Source organism: Podarcis raffonei, chromosome 11 (assembly GCF_027172205.1).
Source record: "Podarcis raffonei isolate rPodRaf1 chromosome 11, rPodRaf1.pri, whole genome shotgun sequence".
In the NCBI taxonomy this organism is placed as follows: Eukaryota; Metazoa; Chordata; class Lepidosauria; order Squamata; family Lacertidae; genus Podarcis; species Podarcis raffonei.
Genome location: NC_070612.1, coordinates 18,497,888 through 18,511,248, shown reverse-complemented (window position 1 = coordinate 18,511,248; position 13,361 = coordinate 18,497,888). Strand labels below are relative to the sequence as shown.

Here is a 13,361-nt window from a genome sequence, read left to right as displayed (position 1 = left end):
GGTCGTTGTGAGGATGAAATGGCGAGAGGGAGAACCATATGCACTACCTTGAGCTCACTGGAATATAAAAGTGGAATATAAATGTAATAAAATAGAAAAAAAATATACAGTGGTACCTCAGTTTACATACGCTTCAGGTTACATACGCTTCAGGTTACACACTCCGCTAACCCAGAAATAGTGCTTCAGATTAAGAACTTTGCTTCAGGATAAGAACAGAAATCGTGCTCCGGCGGCGCAGCGGCAGCAGGAGGCCCCATTAGCTAAAGTGGTGCTTCAGGTTAAGAACAGTTTCAGGTTAAGTACAGACCTCCGGAACGAATTAAGTACTTAACCCGAGGTACCACTGTATCTCTACACTAAAGGTAATATTTTTGGTATTTCCAACAACTACTCAGAATGCGTTGTACATGCTAAGTATTGTCAATAAGTAACAGTGAGTTCACCATATAGGTTTTTAAGATACCATACTGCCTTTTTGGTTATTTACTGGTTGTAAACTATAGAGATGGGGAACCTCATGCCTGGGGGTGGAAGGTGGCATTCCTGGCCTCTGTTTGACCCTTGGGATTCTCCTCAGTCTTATGCCCCCATCCCCTTGCCAGATGCCTCACCTTCAAGGAGTGCATTTCCCTGGCAGGAATGTGTCATTGAACTGTGATAATGCCTCTGGCTTGCCTTGATGGAGGGGTGTCTGTAGAAACCTCTGACTTTTATGTGGCAGGAATGTAGATTACCATAGAAAGGTAAGACTTAACATCTGTTATTCTGCCCATGTTTTTTCCTCTGACCTGCTCACCATTGGCACTACACTGGTACCTCTGGTTGCAAACAGGATCCGTTCCGGAGCCCTGTTCGCAACATGAGCAGAACGCAACCCGTGTCTGCGCGGGTCGCGATTCGCCACTTCTGTGCATGCATTTTGTGCGTCTGCACGAGCGATGAAACCCGGAAGTAACCCTTTCCGGTACTTCCGGGTCACCGCAGGACGCAACCTGAAAAGACATAACCTGAACCGAACGCAACAAGAGGTATGACTGTATAGAATTTAACCCTCAGGCTGAAGACATCCCCCCCCCCGCCACCCACTGTTGTAAACCAACATCCCACTTCCCCTTTTCCAAGTGTTTTATAGTAGGATGACACATTCCGGCCCCCCATGAAAAAATGATTTTTTAAAAGGTGCTTGCAAGTTAAAGTTTGTTTAGTGGTGTATAACCCAACCCTTATTTTTGCAGAGCTGACAAAATGCTTTTCACTTGCATTTCACTTTTCTAGTTTCTATCCCTTTAAGACATTCTGCCACTTACCTGGAAACCTTTCTGTTAGAAGGTGACCTGCTTATCTGTGTTTTTAACAGCTGAATCATATAAAGCAATCTTTATCCTCTTGGCAGCCTGTATTTATAGATGTATAAACTAACGCGGTAGCAGTGAATTTGCACTTTTGCAAATGTCGAGAGTGGCAGAGGTTGGCTCCATGCACTTCAAAATGAATAGTGCTGCAGAAATAGATTGGACAAAGATGTGAAACTATTGTCATGAAACTAATTTCAGTCATTTGAATTATCAGCATATTTTATTTAAAGTACTTATTTTTTTAAAAAATTTAAGGTTTGCTAAAATGCAATAAGATCTTAACACATACTTCTCTTTCAGCAATACTTTGAAAATAATTGCTTAGTTTGGTTATAAGACCAGAAAGCCAGGGAGAGTTTTGAGTAGCTTTGGAGAAAAGTGTGTTTGACTTGTTACAAAACTCCTTACCCGGCCAGTTGACATACACATTTTTTACTTGCAGCTTCTTTGTAATGCTGGTCATACTGAAGAAAAGCTAGGTTTTACTTATGAAAACATCATCATATGGTAAGTCTCTCTCTTTTTATATTGGAGCATTATTTGGACCATTCATGAAAGATAAGCTAGTGTTTCTGTGACTGTTGTTTCAGTTGTAAGTTAAACTGCATTTTGGATGCCAATGTGTTGAGGTCATGATACAGATTGTTCTGAGTATGTGGCAGGTGCTCTATCCATTGCAGAGTTCTTGATTCTGATAATGCATTAGAAGCTGAAGACCAGAAACATTTCAGCCATGAGCAGTTCTTGTGTTGGAGGAAGGAGATACTAGTCTAGGCTCTGGGCCCCTTTTGTCATTTTTTGTTCCTTAACTTCTACCCAGTAACATTTTTTCTACCCAGTCTTTGGTCATAGGGATGACCTGTAGAAATGCTTGGTGTGAGCCTGGTAGCTTGTCTCAGATGGCACAGACAGGCTGCTGTTTGCCAGGTTTTCTACTCAGTGTAGAAAATCTGTGAGCAATTTATCAACTCAAAAGTCTGATTTTACAAAGTTAGCTAAAGACCTGCAGGATTTCTTAAAACTATTGCATTGAAATTGTGTTAAAGTAATATGCTTAATATTTTATAAGCACAAATACGAAAGGTGCTTTTTGTAGTGGAAAATGTCTGTAAAAATCTCTTATCCAGTGAAGAATCTTGATATGCACAATACCTGATATGCAAAACAACTACCTGACATTCAGAAGACATCTTAAGGCAGCCCTGTTCAGGGAAGTTTTTAACGTGTGATATTTTACTGTATTTTTGGTTTCTATGGAAGCCGCCCAGAGTGGCTGGGGAGGCCCAGCCAGATGGGCGGGGTATAAATAATAAATTATTATTATTACTGTGTTGTTCTCTGCTAAGTTTGTGTATCAGAAAATATTATTTATTTTACCATTAGCATGGGCAGCAGTCCACATCTCATTTACTGCTAAATTCAGTAGAACTTGTACAGAATAACCCTGCTCCATTAAAATCAGTGAGAATTTAGCACTTGTTGTCTATAGCAGTTAAGTGGTATACAGTTGTACCTTGGTTCTCGAACGCCTTGTGACTCAAATGTTTTGGCTCCCGAACACTGCAAACCTGGAAGTAAGTGTTCTAGTTTGCGAACATTTTTGGGAAGCCAAACATCCGACGCAGCTTCCGATTGAGTGCAGGAAGCTCCTGCAGCCAATTAGAAGCCACACCTTGGTTTTTGAAAGTCAAATGGACTTCCGGAATGGATGCCATTCAAGAACCAAGGTATGACTGTATAGTAAACAAATATAGTGATATATTACTTTCATGGGCAATGAAACCACCCAAAAGGTTATGGATCACTTCTGTGTGATCAACTTCCTGTTACCAATCACTACTTCAAATCTGAGTGCAGGATTATTTTTATTTTTGGGGAGGTTGTAGACTTGAAGTGTAATCTGATATTTAAAGCAAGATGTGACATTGCAGCAGCTTGTGATAATTCTTGCGATAATTCCTAATATTTTAGCAATTATTTAATTTCTACTTTAGGTAGGGAAGTGGCTAGTGGACTGGATCCAGTTCCTACCCTACCTTTAATTATCATTTTTAAAAAGTGCAAATGAATCCAGAGAAGAGAAACTAGCACCTCCTACCTAATTATTGGTATTAAAGAATCATTACATTAACAGATTGCTAGAGCTATTATCTGTCTTTGAACTTCTCAACTAAAAATCCAGTTAATGTGTGCCAGCCGTAGAAAGAATGGATTCCACAGTCAAAGGGCCTAAGGCAGATAATTCCCTGAAATAGCTACAGAGGTAAGCAAAAACAGTCTGTCACTAAGCAGTGTGATCAGAATAGCTTCCCTAACCCTGAAAGTGGTGAACAATTGGCCTCTGTTTGTGCAAGCGGGACCATCCAGCTGAGCTTTTGAGACGCATAAGCTCTTTAGCACTGATTTTTTTTTTAACCAAAGAAGCTTCAGAACAGGAAGTATTGGGCCACACACATTCCACACACCCTAGCCCAAATAATGACATCACAGGCTGAGATGGTAAGTATTGTTTAATATTCTCTGCACTGTTGGTCGGATTTTACAAATTGGCATTGGTGGGAGCGTCCGGCCAGCTTTGAAGTGGAAACCAAATTACTTATTACTAAGCTGTTGAAAACTTGGTGTTCACAATTGTGTAACTATTTAAAATGAGGACGTGCTCTTCATGGAAACAGGCAGTCTTAACTTACTTTCATTATTAATATTGTTTTCAGCAAGGAGAAGAAAATGCGAAGCAGTGGAGAGTTTTGCTTACATCTTGGGTGTTAAAATGTCTAACATGAATAGCTATGTACTTAAGCATGGATCAGTTCCTGTCTTGCAGAAAGGAAGAGGGAGTCTGTTTTTAGCAAAAGGGGCACACTTAATTATTTAAAGCCTGAGTGATTTTCTTATCATTTGCATCGTAGTTTGCGATTAGCTTTACTGAATGAAGCAAAAGAGGTGCGAGCGGCAGGGCTGCGAGCCCTTCGATACCTTATCCGAGACTCCAGTATTCTGCAGAAGGTGTTAAAATTAAAAGTGGATTACTTGATAGCCAGGTAATAATAAATTGATACTGTATTTGAAATCTTTTTCCTGATTTGGATAATGAATCACCGTTTATATGACTCTTTGAACCTTTTCGTTTGAGCAGATCGCAACCTGTTACATTTAATATCCATAGATGCCTGCTTTAAGTGACGTGAAATAATAAGGGTTGTATGCAGCTGCGTCACTCAGCTGATGGTCAGGCTTTCTTTGATGGAATGAGGAGAGAAGAAATATTTAGCAGTTCCCTGCCCACCCTGCAGCCTCCTGTGTCTCCCTGCATTGCTCTGGAGGGGCTCCCCAGCTCTCTGGAACAGTTTTAGGAGAGGCAAGGGGCTTTAAGGTGAAGACAGAACGACTGAAAATTATTTTACTCCCTGTTCATTGATAGGAGCCTCACCACTAGCTGAGTGACGCTGCTGGCTACGATCCCAAATGCACAACTTTTCAAAATAAACTTATTTTGCAATTGGAAATGGGAGAAACACGACTAATCTCTAAATATTGATTGCATAGCCTGGTTTTATTGAAAGATAGCCTCAAATATATTGTTGCATTGGGTTTAGCTGGTTGCACAGAATTGTAAGTTGAGGGGCTTTGGTGCAAGTGGCTGTCTGGACTGTTTTGCACCAGTCATCTCAAGAACTTGAACCTTGCCGCTATATGTTCTAAAGTAAAAAACAAATATATCTGGGAAATGCACGGCTGTTTTAAAATGCACTACATTCTGCCGCCTTGAACCCTAATTACAGTATTTCCTCCTCATTTTTATGCTTTTAGGTGCATTGACATACAGCAGAGTAATGAAGTAGAAAGGACACAAGCACTTCGTTTAGTCAGGAAGGTATGTTCGGAAACAATAGTATAGTTCGATTTTCCAGTGAATAACCTAAAAGCAAATTCTGTATTACCGTGGAAGAAGCAGTGGACATGTTGGAAACAATGTGTTGCTTTAATGCATAAAATGGCTGGAGTATTGCAACTGTGTTGCAAACAGGGTTGTAAAAATAAAAACAAAGTGTACAAATGCAACAGCTAGTTACTATCCATAAGTTCCATGGAGACTCCCTGTGAGTAGGGCAGTTTACTGTTTCTTCTTCCCACTGTTGTATTTGAGGGGGAGAAACACCTTGTGGTGGTGAATCATGCCCTCCCTGACTCGCTTCTGGTGCGCTTGCTGATGCCTGACATTCATGCACTTGAATGGGGTTGCATAGGAGGCCACACATGTAGGTCTAATGGGTGCAATCTTGATATTCTGTTTTCGTAGTGTATAAATTACATGGATTAGGCTTTTGCACATTGTGCTGTATGTGTGGAGGCCCTGATGCAAACATGACATCTATTGTGCAGATGTCATGTGGTGGCAGTATGGATCTGCATGATCCTTCTCAAATACAATGGCTGCATAGAGGTATGGAGACCCTGGGATTATTTGCTTTTCTAAGAAAATGCATGAGCCCTGTGCTGCTGTTTCGTTTCCAGCTTTGCCCCACAATTTATCTGCTGTGAACACTTCAGGACAGAAGGGGCCATTCTTGGTGAACACCATTTAGCCATGCATTAGAAACAGCTTCTTGAGTGCATATCTGCTACTCCCTAGTTTAATTAAACCAGAAGAGAACTCTGCATGGTCGTGCAGTAGATTCTTTATCTTAGTATGGCTTCTAACCTTTTACAGTACATATTCATCTTTATGTATTTGTCGAAGAAACTGTTTAAAAAGAATGTGGAAGCAAAAGAGCAGAATACTGAGCCCAAACGTGCAGGTGGGAGAAAGAGTTTGATACGAACATATAGCAGAACCATTAGTGTTGTTCTGTAATCCTACTGTAATGTTGCCGTGACAAACACATCTCTCCATTTCTTTTTGCATTTCTTTGCAGATGATCACTGTGAATGCTTCATTATTTCCTAGTTCGGTTACCAATTCCTTGATAGCTGTTGGAAATGACGGCCTTCAGGAGAGGGACAGGATGGTTCGAGCATGTATTGCAATTATCTGTGAACTAGGTAAGAAAGTTGAAAAGTATTATAGTTTTGTTGCATATTTTAATTATGGACATTTATATTTCAGTGTTTTAATGGGTTTGCTTTATTGTGTGCTTTAAGTATGGTGTATTTTTAATTATTTTGAATTTTAATAACGTTGTATAATTGGTTTCTATCTTTTATAAATGGATTAGAAGCCTATTTTGGCATTAATTAGTAAATAAGTAAATAATGAATTTTTTTCCTGAGCATCCAAGGAAAGGCATTTAAAATATATTTTGACTTTAAACAAAAAAGGTTTTAAGCTGAAATCTGAACATTTTCTTGGTCTGAAGCTGAACATAAACATAGAAATAAGATTAGATGAGAAATACGGTTAATTGGTTCAGTTAATATCATTCTCTTCTTTCAGCAATTCAGAATCCAGAAGTAGTTGCACTTCGAGGTGGTCTAAGTACCATTTTGAAAAATGTGATTGACTGCCAGTTAAGCCGTATAAATGAAGCTCTCATAACGACCGTCTTGCATCTTCTCAATCATCCAAAGACTCGACAGTATGTGCGTGCAGATGTAGAATTAGAGGTAGGAACTTCCTTTTCTTATACAGTCTTAGTGTATCAACACTGGTTGCATTCCAAACCCCACTTAACTGGGATTAAGCCCCACTGAATTCAATAGGATTTACTGAACAGACATGCTTTGGGTTGTTGCCTCAATCCCGTAATCTGTATTATCCATATTTTCTTTTTAAACACACCCTTAAAAATAAGCCCTCAATTGGCAGTACTTTCTGCCAGGTCTGTCAACAAGTACAGTGGTACCTCGGGTTACATATGCTTCAGGTTACATACGCTTCAGGTTACAGACTCCGCTAACCCAGAAATAGTACCTCAGGTTAAGAACTTTGCTTCAGGATGAGAACTCCAGTGGAGTTCGTGCTCCAGTGGAACGGCAGCAGCAGGAGGCCCCATTAGCTAAAGTGGTACCTCAGGTTAAGAACAGTTTCAGGTTAAGAACAGACCTGCAGAACGAATTAAGTACTTAACCCGAGGTACCACTGTAAAAGTTGCAAACATGCAAAAAGATGCTGCATATATTCTTTTTCAAAAGGTAAGGAATAATAGGTCGTTCTAATTGGATGTCTTCACTTTACTCTGCTTCATAGATAATTTTGCTGGCTGTATCTTTGTTAAGGTCAGAAGCAAATTCTCTTTTCCATATCACTTAAGAAAGAACTACTTATGTTGGAATAGATAGTATTTTTTTCAACATTTAAATGGTGGATAGTAATAAAGATGTTATGGGAATGACTCCAAACTTTTGTTTCCTTACGGCAGCGGATATTAGCGCCCTACACAGACTTTCACTACAGGCACAATCCAGATACTGCAGAAGGACAGCAGAAGTAAGTACAGTCTCCATTAGCTGCTACTTGATAACACTGATATTCAAGTACTTGAACTTTCTATCCTGGACGAGGGCTTTTGCAAGCCATTCTCTGACTTTTGAGGGCACACTTTCATGAGTGATACTATTCCCTGCCCCTCCAGTACTGAGCACTCCATGTACCATTAAGCCATCTGTCCCATGCATGGCAATTTTCATTTTGACAATCCTCAATAGCATACCATATCGTATTCTTACCATACAATTGTCACAAATCAGAGATACCAATTTGGTGTTTAATAAACACGACCAATTTGGTGTTTAATAAACACGACTCAGTTTAACATGGATATTTATTCGCAACATTGTTTTTTAGGGAGGACCGAGAAGCACGGCTGTCTGCTAGTAAAATGGGAATTGTTGCAGCATTTCGATCGTGGGCAGGTAAGAACTTGGTTTAACCTTTAGAATGATGGCATACTTGGAGTGTAGAAAAAAGGTATATGTTATTGGAGGGGGGTGTGTGTGTGTGTGTGTATGCATGCACACTCTTGTGTGCCTCACGTGAAAATGGGTGGTTTACAATATTGGGAGATCTGCTTTTCGTGGACCACATTTGTGGAGGGTGGCTGTAATTGTTCTGAACAACCATTTCAAATAGATGCAACAAGAGGTGAAGTTTGAGAACTGATTGGCAAATTAAAAATGAATGAATTATCTGGTCAAAACGCACATACCTAAGATTTCTTTTTAAAAATCAAATGTGGTAATTAGAGCTCTTTTAACTGTTAATGCTTTAAAATTGTGCATCCTGTCTGAGCCCAATTAAGTTATCAGGGCAGCTTGCAGTGAAATAAACATATTTAGGTCAATTTTAAAATAAAACAGCTGCAACTGCAAAGTTGAATCAACCAATACTGAAAAAGTAACAAACATAGCCGATACAATAAAACCACTTCAGCTAACATTTAAAAGGTCTATGAAAATAGATATCCCGGGGGGGGGGGGGATTGAAAAAGGCTATGTAGACACCAGACAAGCCCCCCCAAAGAGAACATTTCATAGATAGGGCACCACAATGGAAAAGTCACCTGCATTGGTAAGCACATGACTAATCCCAGAAGGCTGTGGAGTTTGGAAAAGGGTTTTCATCTGTTTTAGTGCATGAGCCAGTATTTGGGGAAGCAGACAGTATATGCAACTTGCTGCTGAAATTGGCCTTCTTATCACTGGATTGAAAGACAGTCAGTGTATTGCGACTTTTAAAAAAGATTCAGGAGGAGCTAGAATTACTAAACATATACGGGAGAAAAAATATTGCTGAGGAAGAACAAGTATCGGAATCAGTGCTGTCTTGTCGATCTTTTAGAACTGAAACATGACAAAGTAGCTGATAAAATAAGAACAAAATAAATTGTTGCAAGAGCATTAACAGGAAGGTTTTCGCAGCAACACAAAGTCATCAGGGAGGGGGTGAGATGAATTCTAGGGAGAGATTTCCACAACCCAGAGGTAGCCTTAAAAAGCCTCTCGTTCTTGATAAACACAACTCTGAAATTGTCTGGACACAGAAGATAACTTCTTTAGAAGTTCTGATGGGAGGCTAAAGCTTTGTCGTTGGCAAAAAGACAAAAACAAAGGGAGATGTGGTGGAGGTTTATAAAGTACTTCACCTCACAGCTGTGTGTGCAGTTCATTGCCATAAGATGTGGTTGTGACCATTATCTTAGGTGGCCTTGGAAAAGGGTTAGGTGCATTCATGGAAGTTCTAGGTCTATCAACAACTATTAACCATGATATCCAAATGTTATTTCCGTGTTCAGAGGCAGTCAACCCCTGAATACCAGGGGCTGGGAATTGACCATAGGGGAGGCTGTTCATGTCCTGTTTGGAAGCTAGCATCTGGCTGCACTCTTGAGAACAAGTTGCTTGATTCTTAAGGATTCTTAAGTTTCAATAATTATCTAGTATGATTCCCATTTTTCGGTAGCATCACTATGGGCAAGATTATTATTTTATTTTATTTCGTTGCTTCCTGGCAAAGCGAATCTGTTGCTCTCTTTGAGCTATATTATGATGATGATTCCATGATAAAAGAAACACATTTTGTTCATTGTCCTAGAAATCCTGTGAAGTTTATGCTGTGTTATTTTTAGACCAACTGTCTGTTGTTCAGCCTGTGGCAGAAGTTTCCCACTGGGTGTTTGCACATGAGTTTGCCATCGTGTAATTATGCATTTTATTTTGTTTTTAGGCATTATTAGTTTATGCAAGCCTGGGAATTCCGGGATCCAATCTCTCATTGGAGTGCTGTGTATACCTAATATGGAAATAAGGGTATGTGTTTGACTTCTACAAGATGAATTCCGAGGGCTTGTATGCTCGCTCTTCTTGTGTAGACAGATGTACAAATTCTGTTTTCTCAGAAATCGCTCTGTGTGTATATATCTATATTACTGGAGGTTGTGCACACATTGGCCCTCTGACTCCATGGCATGACTGACAGCTGGAAGTAACTGTGGCTGGAAGTGCCACAAAGCTACTAATGTTCCAGTGCAGTCCTCAGAGGCTACAGAACCTCTCTCAAGAATGAGCAGAGTTGGGGAGCTGTAAGTTGAGGAAGACAGTCACTTGGAAATAAGGGCAGGAGAGTTGGGATTAATCCTTCTTGGCTGCGTGAAGCTACAGTGTTGGAGCACAGAGGGTAGGGTCTCTGACACAAGGAGAGTAACAGCTGACTATGGGTTAGATTTCCCTGAAGTGGCATCATCTGACCCAAATAATCATGAAATGAGAGCACGAGATAGGTTTTAGAGCAAGAGAGTTAACAAACAAAACCAGTTGAGGGTTTTTTATACTGTTGGGATAACAGCTGGAAGAGTAAAGGATGAATCTATATATACCCCTTAGTCATCTCATATTATTTGTAATGTGTTCACTAGGCATATGTGACTTGCAACAAGCCTTATTGCTCACTAAAAAGGTAAAGGTAAAGGGACGTCTGACCATTAGGTCCAGTCGTGGGCGACTTTGGGGTTGCGATGCTCATCTCGCTTTATTGGCCGAGGGAGCCGGCGTACAGCTTCCGGGTCATGTGGCCAGCATGACTAAGCTGCTTCTGGCGAACCAGAGCAGCACATGGAAACACCGTTTGCCTTCCTGCCGGAGCGGTACCTATTTATCTACTTGCACTTTGATGTGCTTTCGAACTGCTAGGTTGGCAGGAGCAGGGACCGAGCAACGGGAGCTCACCCCGTTGCGGGGATTCAAACCGCCGACCTTCTGATCGGCAAGTCCTAGGCTCTGTGGTTTAACCCACAGCGCCCCCCGAGTCCCTTATTGCTCACTACAAGATATTAAATGCTAAAACTCTATGAATGAGCAATGCTATTTTATTATGGTCATGCTTCCAAAAGGCAGAAGCTTAGGATGTGTCTATAATGTTAAATTATTTGTGACAAACTGTTTAATGCAACTCATGCTATGGAAGACTATTTTGCTTATTCCTTCTGTGTCCTCTGTGCCACTATGGGAAGAGGAGTGGACAGCTGTAGGGGAAAATGGTATCATCAAAAGTCACCCCTCACACCCCAGTGCAAATTCATTAAATTTCTATTGGTTTTTAAAATTCTGTTCCTTTTTATGTTTATAGCGAGGACTGCTTGAAGTTCTTTATGATATATTTCGCCTTCCTCTTCCTATCGTGACAGAAGAATTTATAGAAGCACTTCTCAGTGTAGGTTAGTATTGAACTTGCGTGTTACTCTTCATTCATTGGGAAAGCTTATCAAGTCCATTCCTGTAATGGCTTCTGCATACTTGAGCCCTGCAGTTCATTGCTGGACTTAGTCATGAGTACCTTACTTTAGAATTGCAGTAATCAGAAGCTTCTTCTCCGTCTAAACAGCAGAAATATGTCTGCCACTTAGCAACAAGGATTTTTGTCAAATCTCTGATGGAATACTCTTTCTCAGCACGGGTCTGGCAACACTAAATGCTTAACTTATAGTTGAAGCCTGAGTGACTTCTGAAACACCCCCATGCTCTTCCAGATAAATGGCAGTGCTAATCCAGATGATCTCAGTGATGGAGCTGGGTTATATGTGCCTTAAAAGTATAGTCCTTAAAAGTATCTGGGATCCAGGTTGTTTAGTCAACACAACCTTAAACAGTTGCACAGGCTGCCATAAGCTACAAGTTTTAGCAGAGGTGCTTCATGCTGTCAGAGAGCTGCCCCCACCAACAGTCTAACTGCTGCTTTCCTCACTTTCTGGTGCTTCTGGACCAGACCCACGAGCAGCCCCACATTGAGCACATTGCAGTAATCCAGCTTCAAGTTTCTCACTGCATTGGCCAGCCTATCCTAATCCATATACAGTCGTAGCTGGCATGCCAGATAAAGCTTATAAAAGACACTCGTAAACACAGATATCACTTGGATGTCTAATGATAAAGGTGTATCCAGGAGTACCCCCAGGCTGGGTACCTGCTCCTTCAGAGGGAGCACACCTCCATTCAGAACAGGCAGTTGACCTATCTTATGGAGCAATCATACTCACTGAGCCTCCATCTTCCCATGTCTCCCACCCAGTTTATTGTTCCTCAGCCAGTCGACAGTTGCATTCAGGCACTGGTTCTGGGCTTAAACAACTACTGCTGATGCAGGTGTTGTGGAGAAATAGATCTGTGTGTCATCAGCATATTGATGACCCTGTGCTCCAGATCTTCTACTGACAGCTTCGTATAGATGTCATTCATAGCATATTGTGGACTCCCTCTATCGATGAAGATTCCACTTCCAGGTTTAGTTATCAGAAAATTTAAAGTTAAAGAGGGTTTAACTTCCTTGCAAGGTTCCTCATGATTTCTCCCTGCAAGTATGCTTTATCAGCCTGGCTATCTCCTCGACACCCAACAGGCTTCTCTTACGTTGTGACTGTTCTGTTGTTGCTTTTTGTGCATCTGCAGGTCAAGTGTACACATGAACAATTCGGCGGTATCTGGTAAACAAGGGGAAAAGGGATGCCATAAAGCCAAGCAGCAGCTTGAAGTGCTTACTGATTAATTCATCTGCTGCTTGGCCTTCATGGCATCCCTTTCCCCCCTCTCCATTAATTCCTGCAGTGTTCACTTGCACATATGAACTGCAGATGGTGCAAACAGCAGAGAAAAATAAGAGCATAAACAAAAGTATTACAAAGTTAAATAAGAGGTGGCAAAGGGCAGTGGTGCGGACAAATGCTAAGATTTTGTTTTGCAACAAGGCTGAATGTGTCATGCCTCTGTCCCCCCTTTTGCTCTGATATGCTCAGGCAGTCCCCACACTTCTCTGTACCACCTTTCCACTCTTATGAGGATGTACTGCTAAGAGCTGGGCTTTTTCTGGGTATTTCACTAAACCCCCTTTATTCCTGCCGCCACCACAGATGCTATTTATCTGAATACTTACCCCTAATGTAGCCAAGAATGAGGCATGTGGTGTAATGAAACTAATTTGTTAAGCATAAATAAAAAGGTTTCAACATGACTTGCGTACATAAACATACGGCTTCAGTTTTCTTGCATTTACAAGAATGGCTGTTATAAGGTGGTTCC

General features: G+C 40.8%; 1 protein-coding gene across 3 annotated transcripts in view; it reads left to right on the top strand.

Moving 5' to 3' along the window:
• Positions 1-13,361, top strand: part of RICTOR (RPTOR independent companion of MTOR complex 2) — a 60,152-nt gene that overhangs the window by 12,277 nt on the left and 34,514 nt on the right. For all 3 annotated transcript variants that reach the window (XM_053407648.1, XM_053407646.1, XM_053407645.1), the window contains exons 4-12: positions 1,801-1,865; positions 4,268-4,399; positions 5,169-5,232; positions 6,275-6,401; positions 6,793-6,962; positions 7,718-7,785; positions 8,143-8,210; positions 10,021-10,103; positions 11,419-11,506. In XM_053407648.1, coding sequence (XP_053263623.1) covers positions 1,801-1,865; positions 4,268-4,399; positions 5,169-5,232; positions 6,275-6,401; positions 6,793-6,962; positions 7,718-7,785; positions 8,143-8,210; positions 10,021-10,103; positions 11,419-11,506 — 865 coding nt within the window. The remainder of the gene's footprint in view (positions 1-1,800; positions 1,866-4,267; positions 4,400-5,168; positions 5,233-6,274; positions 6,402-6,792; positions 6,963-7,717; positions 7,786-8,142; positions 8,211-10,020; positions 10,104-11,418; positions 11,507-13,361) is intronic.